General features: G+C 47.5%; 1 protein-coding gene across 1 annotated transcript in view; it reads right to left on the bottom strand.

The window, feature by feature from the left end:
- The window catches only part of LOC107124339 (zinc metalloproteinase-disintegrin-like ohanin), a 79,142-nt gene extending 70,163 nt beyond the window's left edge, over positions 1-8,979 (bottom strand). Inside the window, exon 1 of the mRNA XM_015427784.1 lies at positions 8,870-8,979. Within this exon, the coding sequence (XP_015283270.1) occupies positions 8,870-8,921 (52 nt within the window). The 5' untranslated portion in view covers positions 8,922-8,979. The remainder of the gene's footprint in view (positions 1-8,869) is intronic.
- Between the last annotated feature and the right edge of the window lie 12,475 nt (positions 8,980-21,454).

The raw sequence follows: 21,454 nt of genomic DNA, 5'->3' as shown, positions 1-21,454 counted from the left end.
TAAATTCATATACTGTTTTAAAAAAGGGGTCTTGGTTCTGATTAGGCGCGTAGATGTTAATTATTAGCGCTTCTGTCTCATGTCTTCTAATTTTTACCACTATCCATCTTCCATCATCTGCTGCATATATTAATTCTGGAGAGAGCTTCTCCTTAACATAGGTTACTACCCCATTTTTCTTTACATTATTTATTGCTGCAAATTCTTTACCTAGTTTCTTGCATTTCAGATACTTCTCATCACCAGTTTTAATGTGTGTCTCCTGTATACAAATCACGTCTGCACCAATTTTATTAAGTTGATGGAAAGTTCTTCTCCATTTTTGAGGTCCATTTAGTCCATTTATGTTCAAAGAAAGTATTTTAAAAGGTTTTTTTGTTAACATTAGCAATGTTAAAGGATAAAACCAAACAAAGGACCTCCAAAGTAAGGTGGTTTCAAACGTTTCTGGAAAGCCAAAAGTGAACATGATGAACTCCCTGGAGTGAAAAATTGCACAGAAGGTGACCACATCCAAAAGAGCCCTGTTCCACATATCCAGTAACCCCAACTCTCCCAATACAGGCACAGAGAGGAAGACACAGAGCCAGTTACAGAGAGCTCCTACGTGGCCAAAGGTGGTGTGGTTTTGTTTCCTTTTGTTACAGAACGATTGCATCACTTGACCTGTGTGTACATGTGGGCACAAATAGAACACCTCTTTTGATGGAGGTTACTAGATCATGAAAAGGACATTTCTCTACCTCCAGCTTTGGTAGAAGATGGGATTGGCCCAGAATAGGTTTACTGAGAGTTGAGTTATGGGTGAGTAAACAGGGCTCTGTATGTCTGTTAGCAAGCTGGATTAGAAAGGAGTCAAGCCCAGGGGCTGGCTGAACAGGGAATGATGAATCATCATCTCTTTAGATATCATTAACATTATGTGCAATTGTGTTTTGCACTCTTTTAGATTAATTCACCCTTTCCACAGTCCTGTTCAACAATGACAGCAGAAAAGTCCCACATTCCTAGTGAATTTATGCATAAGGTTTAAACACTTCCTACCTGATTCTCTAGATTACATTGAAAGAGTACCATGCAGGTACCATGCAGTACCATGCAGTACCACGTTAGATTTTAATTACTGTTATATACGAAGAAGTAATTACAAGAAAGGGTCTTAATAAAGCTAACTGGTTTTGTGGCCTGAACTATAGTTTTTGTGGTATTCCAGGATAGTCTGCGTTCTTGTTCAAATTTGCTGGCTTACACATATATGTATAAACAGGTGATTCCAGTATTTGGGCTGCTAATTGGTTTGCTTGATCCCATTTTATGGTTGTTCTTTATCAATTTATGAGCAGACAGGTTGAATCACTATATTCAACCCAAACCTATAAAGGATATTGCTAGGCTCCAGTAAGACCTCCCTACCCATCTTTCTAGTGTCATTCCAATATGGGCAAATAGAATTTAGTAACATCTGAATATTCCCAGAGGTGTCCGCCCAAAAAAAACTGTATAAGGGCTTGGATCCCACAAAGGTTTTTGTGGACCTAAGGAGAGGGAATGATTTTCACCAATCCTCCGTCCTGCAGGAGAGGCTACTCTTATAAGTCCCCTGTCTACTGGGAGCAATGGTGGGGTGCATTTTATCCTCCTTCCTTGCACTCACAGAAATCTAGGCAGGATCCAACCCAAGAAGTAGACAATCCTGACTATAGGCTCCACCAAAAAATAAAAGCACAACAGACCCTCATGGAATTCTCTTCCCAGAAAAAAACTGACAGCTCAACTTTCCCTTTGGAGGAAAAAAAAAAAGAATGGTAAAGACCTGTCTCTTCCAGAAAGCTTTTAAAATACAAAGGGTTGTTCAATCTGGTCTTTGGTTGTGGGTTTTTCAATTTTGGGAACTGTATTATATGTTTATGGTTTTATTGATTGATTTGGGTGGCCTGGGGGAATTTTATTCATAGCTCCTATAGGAACCTTTATGATTTGAATAGCCAAATAAAAGCATAACATCCACTAGGAAAATGCCTACCATCCAAATGGAGAGACTGCATATGAATCAGCGGGGATAGTTGTACATGCATATTGATTCACAGCCCATAGCTTTCACGCTTGTTAAGCATGGCAATCTTTGCCCTTTTCCTTAGTATGACTTAAAATGGTTGCTAGATTTCCCAGAGATTGGAAGTTACCTTCCCATTTCACATTTCTGGCAAATCTGTACTTTTTCTGTTAATCTTCCTTAATCATTCCAAAGAAACCCTTCCTCCCACCTGGTCAAAACCCAGGTTTCCGTAGTAGTTTGTGGGGAGGGATTGGAGTGGTATGGTTTCTTCATTCAGAATTATGGCTCAGTTTAGGACTGTACTTTTCTGAGTAGGTCACGCATGCACATGCCTGGCAGGTAGATATGTCATTCATAAATGGATTACTCCTGGGAGGCACCTGTATATTTACAACTCCCCAGACATAACACCAGCCTGGGGCTATGTAATGTAATTAATGACTAGTTTACGACCACACCCGCAGTGGAAATAGATATGCAGTGAACTTCATCTCAAACTAATTGGAGAGCAGATGGGTTCACACACTATTAGTCAGCAAACAGAAATGCCAGATAACTATGCAGTAACATTCTCCCATTGGCCCTTGTGTGACTCCTACACAGGAACTGTTTAACTTGTAGTAAGAGGGCAAAGTGTACCTGATCAGTTATGTCTTGTGCTGTTCAGAGGCTAGTAATGGACTGTTTCAGTTGTCCAAGTGAGGATGCAAGGTACGAACTACAACAGGTCTTAAACTTATTTCACTTTCATGGAATTGTAATGTTATGAAAATAAGGAGAGTTTTAAAAGTTATGATTATGTAATAAGCAAATCCAACAGTTTATATTTTGAGTAATAAGCAAACACATTTAAATGTGTAAATATTTATCATTTCAGAGAGATCCAATGGACCATTCCAAAGAAACACTCCTTTAGTTCTTTCCTCTCTGTTGCATATAAGAGGATGGAGGAATATTCATTGGGAGGAGTCATTTGTGAATGGCCACTCCAGTGCTGTTATAACAGATCCCAATAGGCTTTCTTTCAGGTCAGGATGTATGAGTAAGCTGGCACATTCTTTTTGTGGGTGTACACAACCTATTTTGGGGATGCTAACCTGAAGGTAAATGACAACTGACATTGTTAACATCCCCCGTGCTCAGCCATGTGGCATTACTTTAACTGCTGCAGTACAGAGAACAAGATGTTTAAAATAAATTGACACAGTTGGCACTGCTCCATGTTACTCTCTCCACACTTTCTGGTAACAGGGGCCTAACTATACATTATGTTATCCTCATGTTATTCCTGCTCTACAATGGGGACTGCCAGTTAGATGTGCCTTCTGTACTCAAAACTCAGTACCCAGACACATGGAGGCCTGATTTGGATTGAGACAGTAGTGTGCAAGGAGAGGAGACTTCAGCCTTCCCTCCCAGGCTACTTTCCCAACCTGAAATGCCCCCATTTGCAGACATTTCCCCAACAGGACAGATTTTATTCTTTTATTTAGTTAGATATTTATGTTTATTTTATTAGATATTTATAGTCTGCTCTCTCCAGTGGAGACATAAAGCTATACGTTGACTTACCAAGCATCCCACTATGACTGGAGATAGGGCTGCCAAATGCCCCCGGGGGGCGGAATTCCCCCCGGTTTCGAGCCCCGATTCCCGCTCCCGCGGAATCGGGGTCCGGGGGAAACCCCACCCCCACGTCTGCGTCACCCGGAAGTGACGTCGGATGTTGGGGGCGGAGCCACGCCAAATGGCGTGGCTCCGCCCCCAGCGTCCGACGTCACTTTCGGGTGATGCGGACACGGCACGCGCACTATGCGCGCGTGCACAAAGAGGACGCCGGCCGGGAGCCCCCTGCTCCCGGCCAATTTCGATTTGGCAACCCTAACTGGAGACCTTCCACCATCATCCCCTTTCTCTGCTACTGCTCCAAGCAATGGAAGGAGAAAAAGGAAAAGGAAAGAAAAACTGCTGCCAACCTCTGCGCTGGTTCATTACTTCCAGGTCCAATTGGTGGAAAGTTTTATTGCAGAGTTTTCAGCAATTTCTAGAGCTACCCATTGTCACTTCTGGGTTGTACCTGGAAGTTGCGTTAGCGGCATTGCCAATGTCACGACGTCCCCCACCCCCTCAACCCTCCCACTGGTAGCCAGGCAGATCTGGCTCAACACTGAGCAACCCCTAGCAACGTGGCCCTCTCCTACCCTATTTTGTCCTCACAACGGCTAAGTTCAGACTGGCAGTTTGCTCCGAGATAGGCACGTGCCAGAAACATTTCTCAAATGGATTAAAGGGCCGGTTCACACAGGCACATCTGTCAGGCGTTCCCCCACCGTACTCAGCCCGTCTTGTAGCGCTTGCCTCCCGAGTTTAAAAAGAACCTGGTGAAAGTGGTAGCAAACCCTGGAGAGTGCGGTCATCCCGCGTTCATCCTGCACCAAAAAAGTGTGAATGGCGAAAGCCGCAATTGCTTGTGCGCATAAGCACATATCTCCGGATTACCAAAAAGAAAGCTGTGCCTTACAGCCGCGCCTCTGCCAGGGGCGGGCCAACAGTGCAAACGCTCCTGTAGAATGAATGGGAATATAAGGATTTTTATATATAGGGTTTTTTACTTCTTGATTGTTCATATTCATATTTTCTTGGTTTTATGGTTTTCTCTTTTAAGTAATATTTTATTAGAATATAAGAAAGGCCTGTTATATAGAAGGCTTTTCCCTTGTACGTCTGATATTGCTAGCAGACAAGATAATAGGTAGTTCTTAAGGGTAAAACCTTGCAATGTATGGGTCAGATAAGATTTTGGTCTCATATCAGGAAAAAAACACTTTTGTTTGGGATATGAAGAATCCTTGCCCATTATCATTTAGGTTAGGTTAAGTAAACACTTAGGTTTTACGTAGATTTGACGTAGATATATGTTTCTTTACAAATCAGAGGTTTATTATTCAAATTACCACTGTCTTTTGTAACCAATTACACTTTTTGAATATATTTTTTTTATGTCAGTCCATGTATAAAATATCATGTATTTCCTGAATATGCTCAGAGTATGTTCAAGAAGAAGAAGAAGATGAGGAAGAAAAAGAAGAAAGTAGTCAATTTTTTGAGTTATTTGGTCCAATCGTTTTCCTGTTAATTGAAGCATATTTCTTGAATATGCTGAGAAGAAAGTAGTCAATTTTGGATGGACTATTTGGTCCAACTGTTTTCCTGTTAATTGAAATAAAACATAGATCTTCCTCCTCATTTGACATCATTTTTGACATGGAATCTAATATGTGCAACACTCCCTTGTGCCTCCTCTATGGTATGTTCCCGCATCAGTCGGTGCAGTGTGACCGGGAATACCCGGAACAAGTTGTTCCAGGTCCTTTTTGCCACGACTCCCTCACACTTCAAACTGCCAGTCTGTCCTCAGCCAACAACCCCGTGAAGTAGGTTAGGCTGAGAGAGAGAGCAACTGGCCCAAGATCACCCAGTGAGCTTCTATGGCAGTGTCAGAAATTGAAACTGGTCTCCCAGAGCCTAGACTGATACTCTAGCCACAAGTTGCCGGCAAACAGCAGTTCCTTGGGGCCATTTTAGATTGGGAAAATAATATGGGTGAAGACCACCTCTGAAACATCTCTTGCCTTTAAAAAACAGGTCTAGCTTGCCACCTAGTGGTGCATAATGCTAAAAGAGCTAGAACTTCTGGCTGCCAGACAATCTTCAGATATCCTGGCTATACAACACACAATGCCACATGATAATTAATTAATTCAAACATAATATGTAGATAGGCCACAGTATAACACAATGTGTGATCCAGTATCATTGCACGGTGTGTCTCCATAGCCTAGCTTCACACAATTGTCATCAGTGCAGATGTGGGAAAACATAATGCAACGATATTGCACCACACGTTGTATTATATTATGCATTGCCAGGAAGAGGGGAGAAAGAATTGCAAAGAGGTAGCTGTGTATTTCTTGTGACATCCAGTTCCACCTAAGGACTGTGATGCAATGCTACAATCTTCTCACTTTCATAGATCAGCAGCACAGCATTGCTAATGCCACTCCAGAGGATGCAAGGCAAACAAGATTTTGGGGTTCTCATCTTGTTTTCTGGCTGAGAAGTTGCTAAGAAGCAACTGCCAGAGGAGATTTGGGCTCCTCTGCCTCTGCTTTGGACCTCTTGAGAGGTTCTGTTTTCTAACAGACTTTTTAAAAACTCCTCATCATGCGTCTGCTGTTTTGCCACATGGAGAAAAGGATGGAATCCACATAGCAAGGCTCTGTCTGTGGATGGTTTCTTGTATGGAGACAGCCAATCACTTTGAGCTTCCGTATGGCAACCATAAAAATGAGTTCCAGCATGCTGTTGCTGGTGAGCATTTGTGAGGCCTTTGCTGCTGTGCACCCCTCCCAGGAAATCCACCTCTGAAAGGACTCAACCACAGCTACCATTCCCGTGCTTTAGGAAGCTAATGAAATCCTTTCTCTTTCCCCAGGTCTTTTCATGGTTCTTTTCATGGCTTTGAGTTATTGTTGTTTTTAATATGTTAGCTATACTGATCCTTGTCAAACACTTGCAATGTTCATCAGGAAATTCTGGACTGAATGGGTAGGTTATACATGTCAAAAATAAATTAAACAATCAGTTTTACCATCATTCAGCTGAATGCAAACCATGAGATGGGATCCAGTGGTGCTCTTCTACCCACAGAAGAAGCCCTTTTGTTCACACAAGGGTGAATGCTTCCATGAACAAAAGGGCTCCTCCCACATGTGGAAGGCCATCTTTGGATCCGAAGGGCATCTGTGGATCCAATCCATTGAAATGAAGAGGAATTACTCCCTGATGTTATGTTTATGGTCTGAATCTTTTCATTGTTGAACTGCACCTGGTTAAAGTTTGTTACATTAAACAATGACACACATCTCTCAGGTTTCTTCCCACTTTCTTTTGTTATTTCAGAAAATAAGAGTTAGAACAAGGACTTCAGACAGTCGCCTTTTAAGAAATCACCTTGCTGAGACAATGCATATTAACAGCCTTGAACACTCTCACATTCTCCATAAATACTCCATTGTTATCATTAAACTCCTGAAGATACTGGAAATGGCTCTTCCTTACCTAGTGGTCTCTGTTAAATGCCAACCGGGCGCTTCCTGGGGTAATGTGCATAAGCAAGCAGTCACACCAGGCTTGGCTTTTCTCACACTGTTTTGTTTTTTCTAGCAGCATGCTTAACTTTATATTACTGCTCAGTGCTACATCCTTCAGAGGAAGGAAGGAAACGCAGAAGCAAAACAGGTGGCAAGGAAAAACGCCAAAGTATAAGAAGTGTTCTTCATAATGTATCCCCTTTCAGGGCCCAAGCCTCAAGCTCAAGGTAAAGGTAAAGATTCCCTTGCTCGAAAGCCAGTCGAATCTGACTCTAGGGTTGCAGTGCTCATCTCCATTTCAAAGCCAAAGAGCCAGCGCTGTCCGAAGACGTTTCCGTGGTCATGTGGCCGGCATGACTAAACACCAAGGCGCACGGAAAGCTGTTACCTTCCCACCAAAGTGGTACCTATTTATCTACTTGCAATTTCTTGCTTTCGAACTGCTAGGTTGGCAGGAGCTGGAACTAGAGATGGGAGCTCACTCAATCATGCGGCACACTCGGGTCTTGAACTGCTGAACTACTGACCTTCCACAGCCTGCAGTTCAGCGTCTTAACCACTTGAGCCACCACAGCTCAAAGGTGCCCCCAAATTCAGACATGTTACTTTTTTGGCATTTGGTTAAGATTCAGCAGCTTGTGTCTTTTGAGGCAGCAGCCCCCAAAAGCTGGAAGTGGCCGGTGTCTCTGTGGATCTCTGAGAGGGCCTGTTCCCTTCTATTACTTGCAAGCCACTAACAGATTTGATTCCCTTCCCTATCAAGAGCTGATCATTGGGACTTAAACTTTTTTGTACTTGGGCATGAATCTGCTCTCTTTTATCAAAGCCTACAAGATTTACTCTTACATAACTTTGAGGCTGGGGTGTAACTGAGTTGAGTTTTTAAGAACACACACACATCAAGGTTCAAACCACATGTGATGATCAGAGGACGTTTTCCCCCTTGGTCTCCTCTCCCCCTCCCCCCCAGCTGTTTAAACTACAATCTTCAATTGGATAGTGGAAGGGGAGGAAGGAAAGGACATTTCTTCCCTGCTAGTTTACCAACTCTGTTCTCTGCCACCAAATTTGTGCCTCATGAAGGGAAAGAAATAGGTAATACATATGTTTCCTCCCATGGTTAACAATCATATTGCGCTATGAAGGAAAGGACCCATCCAAATATTGATTAACTGTGTTTTTCTCCTGGCAAAAATCTGTAATGTTCGCATTAAAAAAGGTACGTGGTTGCACAACATCTTAAATGAGGGGTGGTTCATTCAATAGGGATAATTACATTAAAAATCACTCTCTGCATAAATACAATGTATGCTTATGCCTGAGGGGACTCGACTATATTTAACCAATTTTCTAACTTCACATTTGACTCGTTTCCCTTTCCGTTGTCATTCTGCTATGCTGCAGCTACCGACGTCGCTTTCCTTTTTGATCAGTCCTCACCAAATTATTTAAACCTTTCATTTAACCTGACATGCCTAGGACCATTTTAATACCAACATTCTGAAAATAGTTTTTTAAAGGCATCCATTCAGAGATGTGAAGTAACCTTGGCATTTGCTTGTTAATCATTACACAGCTAACAAAAGCTATAGAAACTGATCCGAAGCTGTTCTTTGCAGGTGCTGATAGAAGTTAATGGGGGGGGGGATATAACCCTTACCTTGATGCTGAAAGAGAAGCAGGCAGGTAGTAACAAAGAGGGCTTTAATCATTTTGGGGAGAGGGCAACAGCGGCGTAGCCCTCTGGTGTGAGAATGCTAGTGCTGACTTGAGCCGATCTTCGCTTCGACTGTGAGAGGCGAAAAAGAAGTCCTTCGGCTTTATTCTTGTTCCTGCATGAGGAAGTGTTTACCAAAGGTGTTGCACAACTTTTTAAGCTGCAACAGTGCCGCTGCCGGCAGAACTTCAAGCTGATTTGGGGAGTGTCACTCTGGGTATGACATAGGGATGGCTTATTTCGAGGCATTGCCCAAAGTGAAAACGAAGACAAATGGTTTGTTTGGCTGCCTTGGGGCGTGGAGTTGGGGGAAGGCTGGGTGTTTGTAAAAGTGACAATTTTATTTGGGTGGCTTCTTTTTTTTTTTTTGCAGTATAGGGAGCTTTGAAATATATATCTGAAAGAGGTGACAGCACAGAGGTTTGATCCCTGCTTCATTCTGACAGCACCACATGCCTTCATAAAAGTGCAAGTCTCCAGACGCTTCCAACCATGTTAGGAACAACTGCTGGTTGCGTCTCCATGTATTCAGTAAAACATAAAAAAACCAGTAACATGGCTCCTTAAGACAAACAATGCATGATAGGATCGTGGAGCTCCATGTCTGGATTACCTAGTGTGTCGTTTGGACATCCTAAAAGCCATCAGGGTGTAAGGAGCAGTATGGATTAGGGCTAAGGAGCTGGCAAGGAGGAGTGTCGTTTCTTCCACTCCACATCATTTCACCAATCATAAATGATCCTTGCAGGGCCGGCTCGCTCACTAGGCGAACTAGGCGTTCGCCTAGAGCAGGCTGGCCCTTAGGGGTGCCAAACTGCACCCGCTGCACCCCGCCAAAAGCCCCCCAACAGCCAAAAGCCGTGCATTTCCGCAGCCGGGGAAGCTCTTTTGCTGAACCCGGTGCACGGGGGGGGGGGGACGCCAGAAGGGATCCTCGCCTATGGTGCAAAATAAGCTGGGGCCGGCCCTGGATCCTTGGCTCCAGCTGCTTTAAGTCCCAGTAGGGGAAAAAGACAGACACAATACAAGTGACTGTCTTCTTGCCCTACCCAAGCTTAAAGCTGAACCAGAGGAAGGGCATTTTCTGTCAGAAAATGACACAAGAGAAAGAGTTATGCTTCACCCTTCCCCAGTGTCCCGGCCTTGATCTATACTGTGCCCTCCTCTTTGCTTTTTAGGGATGGATCACAGCAGTTCCAATCGCATGTAGTTTAGCCCTTAAAGACCAGCTTGTTTACAGTGCAATCTTAAGCAGAGGGGCCCCTTTCTAAGCCCATTTACTTCAATGGTTTTAGGAGGGAGTAGCTCTGCTTAGGATTGCACTGTTACTGCAGCATAAATTTTCACAGGCCAGAGCCCACTCATCCAGCTCCTGACAGTGTCATTCCCAAAACATCTTTAAGAAGCGACAAGGCACTGATGTTCTGGCTGTCTTTCATGGCTCTTTCTCTATGCCAGAGGGGGAACAGTGTTAGTCTGCTGTAGCAAAACACAACAAAAGCCCAGTGGCACCTAAAAGATTAACACCATTTATATTCAAGCATAAGCTTTCATGAGTCAGTGCTCACCTGAGTCCTTAAGGTGCCACTGGGCTTTTGTTTCTCTCCCCCCCCCTTGAAATAGGCTATTTGTTACTCAGAGTGAGTGTGAGTTTCAGTTTCTGTTGATTTATGGTTAGTAGTTCCAAGGGAAGGGGAAGGTTCTGAACTACAGACATGGGGCGAGTCATGAAGACACAGATGAGTCATCTACATCAAGGTTGCCCCCGTTTCCTTTCCAGCTGCAGTGGCAGCTGTTTGAATACGGTTCATAAGTGGTGGGTATGTGAGAACAAACAATATCCTAGCAAAGGCAATGGGGGACATTAGGAAAAAAAATTAAAATATTGCTTAAAAACATAAAAAGTAAACATTTGAAGAATGAAAAATGATCTGGCTTCTGCAGTTATATAACTTGGTAAAAGATCTCATGGCCTCAGGCACTGGGTGTTAGAAAGGACCTTGCTTTTCCCAGGACCCTGAACAGCCGCTGTCAATCAGAGGAGACCATACTGAGTTAGGTGGACCAAGGCTATGACTAGGGTAGGGCCTTGGACTAGGGGTGTGCATTTGGGTTTACTCAAACTGAAAATATACCCCCAAAAAACACCTTATCAGTATTTTTCAGGTATATTTTGGCTTCCCAAATGTATCTGGGATTTTTCAGGAGAACTGGAAAAAATCCCCGAAAAAATCTGTGATATATTCAGGAATTATCGACAAAACTAGGCTGATCAGCTCCTGGATGGGCTCTGTTGGGCAGTCTGGTTTAAACTGGGAGAACTCTTCCTGCAGTATTGGCTCCTGGGTGGGCTCTATTGGGCAGTCCAGTGCGGTGCGATGCTGGCGGCGGTGGCCATTTCGGCACGGTGGCATCGAGCGTCTTCGAGAAGCGCCGCTCACCACACCACTCCCGAGCTCTGAGCATCACACCGCTAGCCCCGCACTGCTCCGCCTCTCTGCAACACCGAGCCTCGCATCGCTGACCTTGAGAGCAGCACTGCACTGCTCCGCCATCGACGCCGCTCGCTTCCATGTGGAACCCGTAAGATGGCTGCCGCATCAGAGAGCCTCCCAGTTTTTTAAATCTCCCAACCCTCGCAGTGGGAAACCTGGCTGGAAGCTCTCGAGAGCCACTTCACCATCCATGGAGTGGTGGATCCAGGTATAAAAAAGGCGTACCTGCTGTGCCGCTGCGGAATGGAGACTCATCTCCTGCTTAAGGACTTAATAGCACCCAAACTGACCAAAGACGAGTCGTACAGCTCTTTGGTCAAGGCGCTGACCGATCACCTGGCTAAGTTTGTGGAGCGCCTGGACTTTTTCGTGAAGGACCAGGGCCCTGATGAGACTGCCTCAAATTTCCTGGTGGCTCTGCAGCGGGGCGCGACCAGGTGCTCCTTCTCCAACCTAGCCAAAACTCTCCTCAACCAGTTCCTTGTGGGACTAAGAGAGCCAAAGCTTCACAGGAAGCTGATAAGCCAGGACGACCTGGACCTGGAGAAGGCAATCTGGGACGCCATTGCATACGAAAAGGTCCACCAAGACCGCCACGCCAAGGCGCTCCACCGCACACAAGCGAAAGCCAGCTCCGACGCCTTGGATGAGGTACACCAGGTCTGTCGTCAGTCATCTCAGCCATCCGCCAATGCGGGCAAAGCCTCTTCGACCACCTCTGCCCCGTGCGCCAGCTGCAGAGGGTCACGAGCGCCGGTCGCGCCACTTCCGAAATGCAGTCTGCTGGACCTGCAACAAATTGGGGCACATTTCCCGGGTTTGCCGCTCCAAGGGACAATGCCAGAAGTCGTCCACCCACCAGACCACGCCGGAGCCACCCATTGACCTCCACACCATATTGGCCCACTTCCCCCAACACCAGGTCTGTAACTTGCCCCCCGATGGCCCCAACCAGATGCATGTCATGGTTCTTATAGAGGGATCCCCCTGCAGCATGGAGATCGACAGAGGGTCGACCTACTCCATTATCTCCATGGATATGCTTCGCATGCTGTGTCTGAAGGGGGGCCCGCCCCTTCAGAAGCTGTGGGGTTTCCGGTTAAGGGACTTCAATAAGAACCCCATGGTGGTGCTGGGCTGGGGCAAGTTCTGGGTACAGTTCCAAGACTTTAACGGCACCCTAGACCTGCTGGTGGTGGATAGCCTCTCTCTGGCCTGCTGGGACTCTCCTGGTTTGAGGCCCTGGGACTCCCTCTGAATGGAATCCACCAGGTCGGGTCATGGGATTTTGGCACGGTGTGCGCGGAATTTTCCCGCATTTTTGATGGCACCCTGGGATGCTTCTCTGGGCCCCCCATCTCCCTGAATCTCGACCCGGCAGTGCAGCCCATTCGCGTCAAGGCCAGGCTGTCGCCACTAGCAACGAAGCCGAAAATCGAGGCCAAGCTAGATCGCTTAGTGGAACAAGGGGTTCTGGAACCGGTCACATTGGCACGATGGGAGACCCTCATAGTCACCCTGGTGAAGCCCAACGGGGACGTGCGTATTTGTGCTGATTATAAATGCACACTAAACAAGGCTCTGCAGGCACACGCTTATCCGGTGCCGGTGGTGAGCCACGTGTTGGCGGCTTTGGCGGAGCCCCGGGTCTTTGGCAAGTTGGACTTGGCTCAGACGTATCAACAACTGCTGGTTGATGCCGCCACGGCTGAAGCCCAAACAATCACAACTCACAGGGGGAGTTCAAGGTTCACCGCCTCCAGTTCGGAGTCTTGGTCGTACCCGGGATTTTTCAATCTTTTATGGATTCTCTCCTGAAAGGCATCCCTGGGGTTCAGCCGTTTCTAGACGACGTGCTGATCTGGACGACTCATCCTTCGCTGACCGTCTGAGGGCCGTACTACAACGTTTCAACGCAGCAGGGCACAAAGTCAAACGGGAAAAATGTCTCTTGGGGGGGCTCGCGTTGAATTCCTGGGCTTCGTGGTCAATGCCTTGGGCATCCACCCCACCATGCACAAGGTGACCGCCATCACGCAGGCGCCGCCTCCAGCGTCCAAGTCCGAACTGCAGGCTTTTTGGGGGCTCCTGAACTTCTACCACTCCCTTTTGCCCCTGAAAGCTGCAGTTGCGGAACCACTCCATCGCCTCCTGGACAAGTCAGCACCTTGGGTCTGGGGTCCACCACAAGCACCTGCGTTCCAGGCGGTCAAAGACCTGCTCGTCTCGAATGCGGTTCTGGCGCATTTCAATGAGGCGCTCCCAGTGGTGCTGGCATGTGACGCTTCCCCTTAAGGGGTGGGAGCGGTCCTGGGCCACCAGCTGCCAGACAGCCGCGAGGTCCCGGTTGCGTACTATTCCAGGACTCTATCAGCTGCTGAGCGCGATTACGCGCAGATAGATAAGGAGGCACTGGCGATTGTGGCAGGGGTGAAAAAATTTCACCACTATCTGTACGGGTGCCCCTTCACGGTCCTCACAGACCACAAGCTGCTGCTGGGCCTCCTGGCCCCCGACCGCCAGACCCCACAGATGATTTTGCCCCGGGTGCTCCACTGGTCTATTTTCCTGGCGGGGTACTCCTACACTCTTGTCCATCGCCCTGGCAAGGCGATGGGCCATGCGGACGCCCTGAGCTGCCTGCCACTGCAGGTCTGTGACCCGGATCCTGCTCCAGCCCACCAGATCACTCTCCTGGAGTCTCTTCCGGATCGGCCAGTCCATGTCGCAGAGGTGGCTCACGGCACCTCCAAGGACAAGGTACTTTGCCGGGTATTGGACTGGGTGGTGAGGGGGTGGCCCGCGGCCAAAGGAGACCCTGATGTAACACCCTTTGCTTCTCGGAAGGATGAGCTGTCCGTCCACAGGGGCTGTGTCATGTGGGGAAGTACGGTGGTCATTCCAAAGCCCCTACAGGAGCGGGTCCTCACCGCCTTTCACGAAGCACACCCCGGGGTGGTGCACATGGAAGCCTTGGCCCGGAGCTATGTCTGGTGGCCAGGGATGGACTGGGACGTAGAGGACGTGGTGAAGCGGTGCCACCCTTGCCAAGTGTCCCGGCCCGAGCCTCCCCAAGCCCCGGAACGGGCCTGGGAATCTTCCCACTGCCCCTGGTCCCGGTTACACTTGGACTTTGCGGGAACGTTCCAGGGGCAACTTTTCTTTATCTTGGTGGATTACTTCAGCAAGTGGCTGGAGGTAGTTCCCGTGCCCTCCACCTCTTCGAAGGCGGCCATCCGGGCAATGTGGCGGATCTTCAGCGCCCAAGGAATCCCAGACACGCTGGTCACAGACAACAGGACAGCGTTTAGGACCGTGGAGTTCCAGGAATTCACAAGTTACTATGGTATCCGCCACATCCGGGCAGCCCCTTTCCACCTCGCCACCAACGGCCAGGCCGAGCGCATGGTGAGAACCACGAAGGACGCTATCTGCCGCTTGGACTCCCCGGACTGGGACTATAAACTAGTGGTTTTCCTTTTCGGCCAGCGAACGACGCCCCACACCACTACCAGGTGCAGTCCGGCTGAGCTACTTCTAGGTTGCCGCCTGGCAACCCGGTTGGATCGCCTGCACCCCGACCGGGCCTTGGCAGAGGCACCAGGCACGGAGACGCACAAGGCAGCCAGGGGTTTCTTCCCGGAGGATCCCGTGTACACACGGAACTATGCCCGGGGACCAGCCTGGGTTCCGGCATGAGTCATGCGAGTTAAGGGCCCAAGATCGTATGAGATCTCGTGTGAAGACGGGCAGATTCTACACCGGCACATCGACCAGCTACGCCGCCGGATGATGCCATTGGACCCCGAGAACTTGGACATGGCCGAGGCCCTGGAGACCTCACCCCGGACCCAACCACCGGCAGCCGAGCCCCGGCCTCTTTCATTTGTTGAACCCGAGTCACCTCTCCCAGAGACGCCAGGGATGCCAGCACCGCTGCCCCCAGCTCTTCTTTTGGCCAGCTCGCCTCCGAGGGCTTCAGGGGTGGAGGCCACAACAGTTCCCGAACTTCTCCACTCTACCCGCACCAGGAAGTTACCTGCCCACCTGAAGGACTTTGTCTGTGGGTGCATTGCGGACCAAGGGGGGGAGGGGTGTAATTTATCCAGTCCAGACCGTGTGACCTGCTTGGGCTCCACGCAGTCAGGCACAAACGTTGAGCTTCGCTGCAAGAGACAATGGACTATGCGGATCCTAGCCCGCTCCAATCAGGGGGCTAGGTTCCCAGCCGAGAGCCTATGGGACTCTCGGCCACTGTAAATAACCTATTGGGAAGTGGGGGGGTATTTTGGGTGGCGGTTTCTCGGGGAATATAAACCGGCCTGTGAGCCGGCCAAAGTCGTCTTGTTCCTGATCGAATAAAGTGCGCTTTGCTGAAATCACTCTCCGTCTGCGTACTTTTCATCGGCGTACTTTTCAGCCGGAAATTCACAACTACCCCCCCCCCATGACCCCTGCTCCATGCCCAGAAGATGGCAAAAATAATAATAATCCCTCCAGCATATCTGGCTAAAATCTCTGCAACCATACTGAGTGGCGGCAGGGTATGCAGGCTGCCAGTGAACACACAAACACACATGAAGCTGGCTTATACTGAATCAGACCCTAGATTCATCAAGGTCAGTACTGTCTACTCAGGCTGGCAGCAGCTCTCCAGGGTCTCAGGTGGAGGTCTTTCCCATCACCTCCTACTTAGTCCTTTTACCTGGAGATGCCAGGGATTGAACCCGGGACTTTCTGCATGCCAAGCAGATGCTCTACCACTGAGCCGGGGTCCTTCCCTGCTATAGCAGGAGACCTGACAGCCATGTATGGAATATGCAGCAAAATCTTAGTTTGTAAATTTAAGAGAATATTCCAAAAATATGGCCCAACAGTGAGCACAGTCACTGATTTCTGAGTGTCAAGAAGCACCACTAGGGCATCATATGAAGAGGGGAGGAAGGCAAAGGAGAAATTGGTCAGTTCAAGTTCTATAGAATTGGGGTGGGGGAGATTTGGGTCAGGGGATGCATGTTATGAGATGCACATCCCTTGACCCATTGCCGCAGTCCACAGTGCTGGATTGCTGAGGGCTGGGGGAGGGGGAGGAAGTTACTCATCTAGCTGCAGAGCTCAGTGGTATTTGATGACTGTGCTAGAATGAGGTGAGGTAAAGGATTTCCTAAGCATGTATTTTCCCTCCCTCATGATTTTATGTGAGTTCCATCTCTTACTGCAAGTACTTAAACATAGTTCTTCCCAGCCCCCAAGGAATTTCAGGAGCTTCCCCCAGCTGGCCAGCAGGGGAAACCCTGCCCCTAAACAGGGATGTGACCACACAACGTCCCTAGCATGACGACGTTACCCAGAAGTGATGTCATTGCATCAGGGACATTGTGCAGGGATGCTCTGGTATTTGGGCAAACTTTATGGTTTGAGGGTGAAAACCCTTGACAGCATTTTCCACCAACACAGTGGATATTAGCCTAACCCAGGAGGTTTTGTGTATCTTTTAGTTTTGTGTTCTCTCTTTAAATTGCATTTTACTTAAATTTATTCATATTGTATTATTTTTGTAAGCTACTTACAGAAAGCCAGTTTGGTGTAGTGGTTAGGAGCGTGGACCCTAATATGGGAGAACCGGGTTTGATTCCCCACTCCTCCACTTGCACCTGCTGGTGTGATCTTGGGTCAGTTACAAGTTCTTTCAGAGCTGTTCTCTCATAAGCAGTTCTTGAAAGAGTTCTCTCAGCCTCACCTACCTCACAGGGTGTCTGTTGTGGGGAGGGGAAGGGAAAGGAGATTGTAAGGTGTTCTGAGACTCCTTCAAGTAGTGAAGGGTGGGGTATAAATTCAATCCCCTCCTCCTCCTCCTCCTCCTCTTCTTCTTTTTCTTCTTATTCTTTCTCCATTGGGAAGAAAAGGGGATAAGAAATATTCTAAGTAGATAAATTAGAAATTACACTACTGGTTAATTAGAGTTAAAATAATTTAAAATAAGCTGTACAAAAAAAAACAACCATTTAACAACATTTCAGATGATGTCACTGTTGCTTGTCTACTCCAGGAACATTTGTGGAACCAAGACACACACAAAGACAAACAGGGACCAAGCTCAAGACATTTATGTGGATGGACATTCGTATATTGTTTAGTGCAGGGGTGGCCAAACTGTGGCTCTGGAGCTTCATGCAGCTCTTTCACACATATTGTGTGGCTCCCGGCAAGGCAGCTGGGGAAGCGAAGGGGAGGCATGCCTTCCCAATCGATCTGCCCTTCCCCAGCCAGTGTTCCCCTCCCTGGGTAGGCTTCAGGTGGGGGAGGGAGCATAGAAAGAAAGCAACTTTAACTTTAAATGCATTTTCAAACCCACCCCCTCCAGTCAGCTTGGAGAAGGCATCTGTCTCTTTAAATCCCTTCTCCAAGCCAAGCCAGCGGGGGTGGTGGTGGAGGATGCATTTAAAGCTACAGTTGCTTTCCTTCCACCTCTCCTTCCCTCCCCCATCCATTTGCTTTCTTTCCACCTTTTTCTCTCTCTTTCTCCTTCCCTCCCTCCCTTCCTCTTGCTTCTTTTCTTCCCCCTCCCTCCCTCCCTCCATTTCCTTTCTTTGTTTCTCTCTCTCTTTCCACCTCTTTCATTCTTTCTTTCTACCTCTCTCTCTCTTTTTGTCTCTCAGACAAATAAATATCATTAGCAAACAAATACATATCATTGGACAAATATATATATTATCAATATCTGTTTTTACCCCTTTTGTTTTTATTTTTGGCAGTCTCATTTAATTTTAATAAAATGAAAATGTGTATATTTTTCAATAAAAACATGTATGTAATATTTGTTCATGTCTTGCAGCTCTCAAACATCTGATGTTTATTCTATGTGGCTCTTATGTTAAGCAAGTTTGGCCACCCCTGGTCTAGTCTTTCAGTGCCCCTCCTCTTTTCAAGCCCCAAAGTCCAGACTGATAGGCAAGAGTGTTGTGCTCAGTGGTAAGATGGGGTAGCTACCTAGCTGCCAGTGGCTTGTGCTATTCATTCTCTTACAGTAGGTATGTTGGCATAACCATGGCCATTACTGGAGTTGCAGCAGCCTGGAGTTTATTTTCCCCACCACTAGGGGTGCTGTGGGTCCAGCCTTAGCCATTTCAGGGAGCAGAGGTGAGGCACAGAGCAGCAGCAGCTGGGTCTGGTGGACTGGTTCACACAACATCTGGCTGCACTGCTTTATGGTACATCCAGGATGCTAACCCTTGGCCAGGCTTCAAGTAGGATTGTCAGGCCTGGGATACGAAATCCCTGGAGATTTGGGGGCAGGCCTGGGGAGGACGGAGTTTGGGAAAGGGAGGGAGCTCATCAGGGATGTGATGCCATAAAGTTCACCTTCTGAAGCTGTCATTTTCTCCAAAGGAAATGATTTCCATAGTCTGGAGATCAGTTGTAATTCCAGGAGGTCCCACTTAGAGCTTGGCAACCCAGCTGCCAAGAGCAGGAGTCCAGGAGCACCATAAAGACTAACAAAATTGGTGGCAGGGGATGAGCTTTCGTGAGTCACTGCTCACTGTAAATGATGTTGTCATGAGCACCATCCCGGTATTTGTACAGATGTATCTAAAGAAGTGAGCTCATCCCCTGCCACCAGTTTTGTCAGTCTTTACGGTGCTACTGGACTCTTCCTCTTTTCTACTGCTACAGACAGACTAACACAGCTACCCATCTTGATCTACTGCCAAGAGTTAGCCTTGACTTTAGGAGGGACATAGCCGCCTAATAAAAAACGTAACATTTGTTATTCTAAATGGATACAATTTTGAAATACACCACTATCATGTAAAATCATGCATGAGAAGAAGAGGGGAGGAAAGGAAAGGAAAGGAAGACTAACTAAAAATCAACAGATTCATTCAAGCCAAACTTGGTGCTACATCCCATTGCACACACAGCACTAAATTGCTACTGGGATTCAGAACTCCATGAAGTTTGCTGCTATCTCTTTCGGTGGCATAGATATCATTTTCCCTTATTAAACACCTTGGGGAAATGGTTGCACTATTGCATGTGGATGCCTCCGAACAATCCACCTGCAGTCCACACTGTACTGGGACGCACAAAGAAAAAGTGATGAAGAAGCGACATTATCAAGAGTAGGGTGATCAATTGGTCAGCGCAATGTGTTCTCTAGAAGGAAGGATGTGATGGTTTCTCATAAAGTGGTTCCTGGCAAATGAACTAGCACTGTAAATGATGTTGTCATGAGCACTGTCCCAGTCTTTGTACAGACAATATTTCTACATACAGCATCCTGTGGTTACTGTCCCTACTTCCTTATGCTATCTCTTCTTTCTTGCCTTTCTGTATTTGTTTACCTCAAACATGCACAAAACTAATAAGGAACATTAACACATTAATATTTTAATTACAATTTTTTTAAAAAAATCACATTATCTTGTAAAATGGATTCAAGACAAGTAAACTTGCTGTATTTAGGGAGAGGTCTCATATGGGGGCCATGGTGCCTCAGAGGTTAAGATGCTGAGCTGCAGACCAGAAGGTCTGTAGCTCAGCAGTTCGAGACCCTAGTGCCACGTGATGGAGTGAGCTCCCGTCTCTGGCCCCAGCTCCTGCCAACCTAGCAGGTTGAAAGCAAGAAACTGCAAGTAGATAAAAGGAACTGCTTCGGTGGGAAGGTAACAGTGTTCCGTGAGACTTGGTGCTTAGTCATGCTGGTCACATGATCACAGAGAAGTCTTCAGGGAAACCTTTACCTTTTACCTCATATGGGGATAAAAATATTTCTCTGATTCTGTTCTTTTATTGTTTCAGGTTCTGCCCCAAATCCCACTATAACTGCATTCCAGTTGAAGCAGGAGAATTTCAAAATTCAATCCCAGAACTGTGGTATGTGCAACTTGCTGCAACTTTCAGTTCTTTCTCTTCATGTGCCCACCCCTCATCCAGGTTCTACCCTCTTGGTCATAGCCTGACACCCCAACAACCTTAGGAGGGAGAGGGCTGTGGCTTAGTGATAGAGCATCTGTTTGGCATGGTCCCAGATTCAGTCCCTGGCTTCTTCAGCTAAAAGGACCAGGCAGGCAGTATGTGGTAGACCTCTGCCTGAGACCCTGGAGAGCCGCTGGTAATTTGGAGTTCAAAACTATAGTGAGAAATTTGGATAATGTGAGAAGCATTTTTAATTTTATGAAGACATCATTAATTTCATGCAGGCATCATCATCATAATCAGGGCTTTTTTGTAGAAAAAGCCCAGCATGAACTCATCAGCATAATAGGCCACACCCCTGATAGCACAGCTCATTAGCATATTAGGCCACACCCCATGCCTTCCTTTGGCTTGCCTGGGCGCCCCGCGGCTGTGGGGAGCCTGGGCAAGCTGGCCCTTGGACAGGCTGGGGAAGACATGGGGAGGCATTTAAATGCCTCCCTGAATCTTTCAGCCCCCACCGCCTGCCTGCCTCAGAGTCACCGGGGGGGTTGCTCTCCAGGCCTTCCCTGTGTAGCCACGCATGCAGAGGTTTTGGCTGTAGTGGGCGTGGCCAGCTCTGAAGCCAGCCGGAACTCCGTTCCTGTGCGTTCCTGCCCAAAATAGTCCTGATCATAATTGTGTGCCGTCAAGTCATAAATGACTCATGATGACCCCAGGGCCATGGGGCAGATTCTACAAATGGTGCCAGTATTGTACAAATATCTGCCAGGACTGCCATATTCATCACACCATGAGGCTTTTGTTAATAGGAGGAAGCATTTCCAATTCAAAGTTAAAATCACCATTGCAACCATCTATATATCTAATAGCGAAGTTGCCCCCGGAGTGCGGATCGCTAAATCAGCGCTCCGGGGGCAGCTGGGGGGCCCAAAAATTAAAAAGTTGAAAAAAAATTCGGGGAGATGTTTAAATCCCCCTGAAAGTGCAAGAGCGTCTCCTGCGCGTGCGCAGGAGACGCTCTGTAACTGCCGCTGCCGCTTGGGAGGGAAGCGGCGAGCGGCGAGCAGGGAGGGGGGGCCAGAGCGGCGAGGGCCGATCGGCTTGCCGATCG

Source organism: Gekko japonicus, unplaced genomic scaffold, assembly GCF_001447785.1.
Source record: "Gekko japonicus isolate JY-2015 unplaced genomic scaffold, Gekko_japonicus_V1.1 scaffold498, whole genome shotgun sequence".
NCBI lineage: Eukaryota > Metazoa > Chordata > Lepidosauria > Squamata > Gekkonidae > Gekko > Gekko japonicus.
The sequence above is the reverse complement of the archived record's forward strand: the minus strand, read 5'-3'. Positions and strand labels throughout refer to the sequence as shown.